Source organism: Limulus polyphemus, unplaced genomic scaffold, assembly GCF_000517525.1.
Source record: "Limulus polyphemus unplaced genomic scaffold, Limulus_polyphemus-2.1.2 Scaffold7764, whole genome shotgun sequence".
NCBI lineage: Eukaryota > Metazoa > Arthropoda > Merostomata > Xiphosura > Limulidae > Limulus > Limulus polyphemus.
In genome coordinates this window covers 25729-32831 of record NW_013673374.1, presented here as the reverse complement: position 1 = coordinate 32831, position 7103 = coordinate 25729, and the positions used below count along the sequence as shown (strand labels likewise).

General features: G+C 33.1%; 1 protein-coding gene and 1 long non-coding RNA gene across 2 annotated transcripts in view; one reads left to right on the top strand and one right to left on the bottom strand.

The window, feature by feature from the left end:
* The first annotated feature begins 1 nt into the window (after position 1).
* LOC111089895 lies at positions 2-920 on the top strand. The gene is made up of 2 exons (XR_002614053.1): positions 2-43; positions 365-920. It is a non-coding gene; the product is annotated as an uncharacterized LOC111089895 (long non-coding RNA).
* Positions 921-1021: 101 nt separating this feature from the next.
* LOC111089896 (zinc finger protein 214-like) overlaps positions 1022-7103 on the bottom strand; it is a 25585-nt gene continuing 19503 nt past the window's right edge. Inside the window, exons 5-6 of the mRNA XM_022403138.1 lie at positions 6497-7024; positions 1022-2729 (exon numbers count right to left, since the gene is read on the bottom strand). Of these exons, the coding sequence (XP_022258846.1) occupies positions 2584-2729; positions 6497-7024 (674 nt within the window). The 3' untranslated portion in view covers positions 1022-2583. The remainder of the gene's footprint in view (positions 2730-6496; positions 7025-7103) is intronic.

Below are 7103 nucleotides of genomic sequence, written 5' to 3'. Positions count from 1 at the left end.
AAGGTACTCAATAGGCATAATACAAATATTAGAGATGGCCAAGGTACTCAATAGGCATAATACAAATATTAGAGATGGCCAAGGTACTCAATAGGCATAAATCTCTAATATTTGTGTTATGCCTATTGAGAACCTTGACTATTTATAATATTTGTGTATTGAGTACCTTGACCACCTGTAATATATGTATTATGCCTATTGAGTACCTTGACCATCTAATATTTGTATTATGCTTATCGAGTACCTTGGCCATCTCTAATATTTGTATTATGCCTATTGAGTACCTTGACCACCTCTAATATTTGTAGTATGCCTGTTGAGTACCTTGACCACCTCTAATACTTGTATTATGCCGGTGGCCAAGGTACTCGATAAGCATAATATAAATATTAGAGATGGTCAAGGTACTCAACATGCTTAACACAAATATTCACACTAAAAAATCAACAATGATAAAAAGTTTTACTTTAAAAAATGATTGCCACTCACTTTCATTTGTTTCTCTACCCTACAAGGCAAGAAACTGTCACCAAGATACCAACCAGAAAGTGACCAACAAACTGTTCATCTTTCTTTTTCTTGTTTCAGTCCATATAACTCTACAACTACTTTATCACTAACATCAATTTAAACCTAAATTCACTCTGTGTTGCTGGGCAGTACACAATGTCATCTCTTACTTATAATAACTATAGTAATTAAAAACAAAAATCACAACTCTATTGTAAATGAAGTTATCGTTACCCCTTGAAGATTTTTATAGAAATCTGTTATAAAAAGTTTAAATAGGAGTGAAATGGGAAGTACCAGCCAATAATAGATAAAATTTAAATGACTAACATGTAGAATACTCAATGCTTTGTATACTATATAATTGGTGTCTTTAAGGAGCCAACCCCTATATTATGTATGAATTGAAGTAAAAAAAAATTAATCCACATATTAAATTTTATTAAACACATTCATAGAATACACTAACTTTCTGTCAGGTAAAAAAAAATGACACACAAAACAAGTAAAAAAAAACTTTTGTAAATGGCAAATGATGTAGGGATGGCAGTGCCAAATATAATGCAAACAAAAATATAGGGAAGATACAGCTACATACAGACCATTCCTATATGAATTTCAATATTAAAACTTAATGTTAATATTTTAATGAAATAAAAAACATACCTATTGCTCTAAACAATATCATAAACTGTGAATACTGATGAAAGATATCATCACAGTTCTTATCACTGACCAGTGCTCATCCATAACGTAACGGATCCAGGAATGAAAGATTGGACACTAGGTAATATTTCTAAAGTGACTTCTGCAGTAATTTCTCAACAATGGCCAGCAAACACGTTTTTGCTGTTCGTTCTGAGCTCCAGAATACTCCATTGCCCAACTTTCTTCTCTGCAGCCAAATCCTTCACGATTCTCTCTGCAACATATCCCAGATCAACTTTTATATAATCAAGGTGATGTGATATTTTATCCACTTTGACATAAAAAAATTTGTCAACAGACTTGACTTTTTCCATTAAGCCTGGCTTCATGAACCTGTTCATCAGTTTCTTGAAGAACTTGAACAAGTCTGTGCCTAGAAATGGAACCATGAACTTATCTGACTGGTATCGAGTCATGAATGGTGTCACGTCCTTGCTGGCTTGATGATGACTTCAAAGGATTTGATATCTGAATTTAGATATTTCTTCTCTAACTGCTTTTACATATGTTGCCATGTTGGGCAAGACCTCCAAGGCCTTTTCCAGCACTGGTCTGTTTTCTACTCATCTTTGTTTTGCAGTAGTTTAGTGGCATGAGGGTGGTCCTGTCAACCAATATCTTTCAAATAAACTACCTGATGTGCAGACTGTCTTTCAATAGGTGGTGTAATGCACAGAGCAAACTGTCAACATGCCACTCTGACTCGGTTACTTCCATTCTGGAATGTACCATGCACTATATGTAGACCACGACTGCCAATGTTGATGATATGTACACCATGGTCATTACAAAGGGACTGTTCAACATTTGAGTAAAATGACCAGTTAACATTTGGCCCATCCACAGAAATCTGTAACATCTTGGGTTTTGGTAGCACATCAGTGCACTTCTAATATGTTGTCTTGAGATCCTCATGCTTTCATCAAAGAGCAGGACACAGTCATCCTTTCATGTTATTAGTTTCTTTGATTGCAACTGTTTGAAATATGGTGCCAAACCAAATGTAAACTCTTAGTTTCCCTACAAATGAAAGTCCTACCAATGCTACTATCAAGAAACATTCTTGAGAAAAGATCACCTGAAAACTTAGAAGAAGCAACATTACCAAATGTAGGATGATTATAACATTAGAAGATTACATTTAGAACTAATACACGAATACACTTTCTTAACAAGAATTTACCAAAATAAATTAGTAAAATAACTTATTTCATACAACTGTAACTAATCAGTAACATTACTATTTATAATAAAGATATATGTAAATTAACACAAGAAATATATATTCAACCAGTCAACCTTTACAAAAGCATTCTGCATAGCTGAACAAGGAAAGGACATCACTATAGCATGCAGGACTACTATTCACATACCAGTTTCTTCACTTGATTTGAAGGAATAATGGGCATCCATTTCCAGATACCATATAACCTCAGCCTTGAGAGTGTCTTCATTTGGCAGAGGTACGAGGACTGTGATAGCTGGAACCATGAATCCAAAAACCGAGTAAGCTGTGGGGGGAAAAAATTATTGTGTGTGAAAAACCTGCCAATGCATTGTGAGCCTATCAACTTGCAGTGTGTGTGTGTGTAAATATAGTTTTATTAAACATATATAATAAAGACCAGTCACAATGCAAACATTTCGTAGGCTAGTAGCTTAGATTTACATGAAGCTGTATTGACAAGGCTAAAAATCTAATGTGAAACAGTTACTAGGGCTATCTAATCTCAAACTTAATTAAGGATTGAATAATATGTAAATGAGCTGTTCCCTAAAATTTATATGTAGGGAGAGTGCATATATCAAAACATGATCGGCAATTGGAATTATGCAACAATAGGGGCTTTACCCATTTGAAATACATCTTTGCACAGTAATGTGTCACGTGGGAAGTTTTGAAAAATATTGAATATTTATGTCTTCTCTGTATTGATTGAAGCCTATATTTACAATTTTTATTTTCATATAGATCTATGCATAACTAATATTTTAACATTAGGCCTGCATGATAGGCCTAGCATTAAATCTAGATTAGGCATACACATTCACTCCAGCACTAGGCCTAATTCTTAAAATTTCCAGGTTGCCAAGCACATATTCTTTATTACAAAAAAAGAAAAGTGTATTCAAAACACTTTAAAAGTGTCATGCAAAATTTGGGAAATCTAATTGTCTACCTGCAGTTTGATTCTTCATTGTTGTGCAATGTCTGGCAAGAGCCGATTCACCCATGCTTTCTAGCTTGAAACTTCAACAGGCTTTACACCATGCTGAATGAGTATCACTCAAATATTTTAATAATCATCCTTTGTACTGCTCTTTGTCAAGCCAGATATCCTGGAACTCACACTTCCTGGACATGATAAGTCATTGAAACACTCCAATTCACATTTCTTGGACATGACAAGTCATTGAAACACTCCAATGCACACTATGTAAACATTTTCACTATTTGCATTTTCGATTCTAGCATTGAATGATAGATGAGAGAACTCACCTAATTGGCCAATTCACATTATACTAGTATTCTATTATAATAATGTTCCCCTAAAATGTGCTATGTGGCAGGAAACAGGGCAGGGTTGCAGGAACACATAGCTTTCAAAATGTAATCACCAGAATCTCCCTAAAATAAATTTTTGCACTCTGTGAAGAAATTTAAAAGATTGCCAAGTACCTTTAAAGGTTTTCATGGACCATGGGAACCCTGTCCCATAGGTTATAATACTCAAACTTGAGAATAGAATTTATTATTCACTTAGGAAAAGGGAGACATAATACAACTTTTCGTCAAGTTTACGATATCTCCAATTTCAACTGGAGAAATGTAATTCTGAATTAACTTATCTTTAAAACAGCCAATGGCATCTTTTACATGGACTAAAGTAAATAATGATACAATATCTGAGGTAACCATATTGGGAAGAAAATAAAATACCTAAATTATAAATTTGCATCTTAAAAAAACACGTAAAACTAAAAAAATACAAGTTAAGCTTTAATGAAAAACACTTGCCTTGAACATCAAGAAAAGCTACGGAATAAATTTGATAACTTATCTAAAATTTAGTTAATCAGTTTTCTCTAAAATTGAACATTAAATGATACTTCTCACCAATATGCAAATTTCACACACATATCAACTACAACTTTTCTTGTTTGTTTCTAATCAGTTTTCAAGATGGATGAACAAATTGTATAATGATGTCAGGAATTTACTATCTTTGCTACTCAAGGTTCTATACAAGATATTTAAATGTAAAAGAAATATACATGCAATATAGCAATTTACATATTTCATAAACACTAAAAAAACTGCAAATATATCCTGTTTTTTTTTTTTTTTACTTTCAAGGATTAAACTCGAAAACTACCTTGACAACAGAATCCAAACCAATGTATATTTAAATTTTAGGTTTGTTTCTTCACTGAATCCGAAGAACTGCTTGACAGCTACTTTCAGTACAAATAAAGTAGTTAGTCAACAACACCAATGACTTATTCTTTAACCAATGAATAGTAGAGTTTGCCATTATATTATAATACCACCTTGGCTGATAGGGGATCATGTTTGGTGATTGGATTCGAGCCCACAACACACAGATTGCGAATTGAATGTCCTATCCACCAGAACAGGTCAAGCCTAATTCTTAGGTTGTAATACATTAATTTATTTAAAAAAGGACAAAAGCTAACTTCTAGGTACATTCTTTCTCATGTACTCAGTTATTTTATAAATAATACATATTTAAGGGAAAATACGACTACATCTCAGCTCCTGTAAACTAATAATTTTGACACTAGAATGAAATAAAAGATATAAAGGAAGGAATCTAAAATGAATAACAATGTTGTTCTTTTTTTGTTGGTGGATTCTTCTGAATTATTTGGTGAAAATAATTTGAAGATTAGTCCATGTAATGATAACAAGTTTCTTCCTTAACGTTTCTACAAGTTTGTACATTATTGTAACTTGTAAGTCAAAGTCCACATACGACTTAGTGAAAGATAATTTCCTCACTAACAGTATTATGACTAACTTAAAGATAAATTTGTACAATTTCATGGCTAATCAAGAGAGTAACTTATTATACATGATAACTGAAAATGATCCAAATATTTCACTGAAACTAAATAACTCAATGCTAGCTCAAAACAACAAATACTTAATCAACAACTGCTCCACATTCATACTTCTGAATACTTCACTATAATATTAACTTACAGTTGTTTAGGATTAAGTGAATTAATTGGGTTGGTGTATCCTCCCTTTTCATGATAAGAATGCTAGGACTAGGGAATCCAAGTACAAATTCCAGTAATCATCTTCAGCTAAGACAGTTTTATTTTCTAAAAGGGTGATTGGACTTTGTAACACATTGCCTTCAGATGTGGTGGATGCCGTTAGTTTAAAGGAGATTAAGTAAAAGCTTGATAAATATTTTAATCGTAAAGACTGGCTATCAGTTATTTTTTTTTGTTTTTTAGGGTTTAACTTAGTGAACAGGACAGCCTAGATAAACCAAGTGGTTCTTTGTTGTCCTTTAATGTTATACAATATGTTAGAAAACAAAACCATACCCAACCTGTGCTGTGGGAACCACTCTTAACAAAACCAAATTTTTACCATTGTTAAAACCTCATACTTACTAATCGGGTGGGGTGGGGGCTTACAAAAATGTAAGGTTTCTCCCAGATGTGCATTTTCCAAGGTAGATTTAAGCTATAGTAACAACTTGTTTTCCACAAACTCCACAGCTGTAAGGTTTTTACACAATGTATAATCTTTTATTTTTTCTTTTTAAGTAACTACGTTTTACAAATTGTTTTTCACTAACTTGATAACTAAGGTTTTCCAAGTGTGTGCTATTTGATGTTTTTATAAGTTACAGATTGATACAAACTATTTTACACACACTATACAACTGAAAGGTTTCTCAGTAGTATGCGCTATTTCATGTATTTTCAATTCACCGTTTGTTCCAAATTCTTTTCCCCAAACTCCACAAATGTAAGATTTCTCCCCAGTGCTTCTTTGATGTGTTTTAAAGGTACCATTTGTATGAAAGTATTGTCAACCCACTGTACAAGTGTAAGATTCCTTTCCAGAACATTTTCTTTTATGTATTTTTAAAGTACTATTTGCTCCAGCGTTTTTCACAAACTGCACAACTGTAAGGTTTTTCTTACCCAGTGTGTATTCTTTCATGGTATTTTAAGTTACCATTTGTTATAAACTGTTTACCACACACTGTACAACTGTAAGGTTTCTCACCAGTGTGTATTCTTTGATGTTGTTCTAAGTTACAGCTTGATATAAATTGTTTAGCACACACTACACAACTGTAAGGTTTCTCCCCAGTGTGTGTTCTTTGATGTATTTTCAATGCACTGTTTGTTCTAAATTGTTTCTCACAAACTACACAACTGTAAGATTTTTCCTCAATGTGTATACTTTGATGTGTTTTTAAGGCACTATTTGTACGAAAGGTTTTTCCACACACTGTACAACTATAAGGTTTCTCACCAGTGTGTATTCTGTGATGTTTATTTAAATCACCATTTGTACCAAACTGTTTTCCACACACTGTACAACTGTAAGGTTTCTCCCCAGTGTGTATTCTTTCATGTATTTTTAATTCACCCTTTGTTCCAAACTGTTTTCCACACACTGTACAACTGTAAGGTTTCTCCCCAGTGTGTCTTCTTTGATGCATTTTTAAGCAACTATCTGTACTAAACTGTTTTCCACACACTGTACAACTGTAAGGTTTCTCCCCAATGTGTGTTCTTTGATGTTGTTTTAAGTAAGTATTTGCATGAAACTGTTTTCCACAATCTGTACAACTGTAAGGTTTCTCCCCAGTGTGTATTCTTTGATG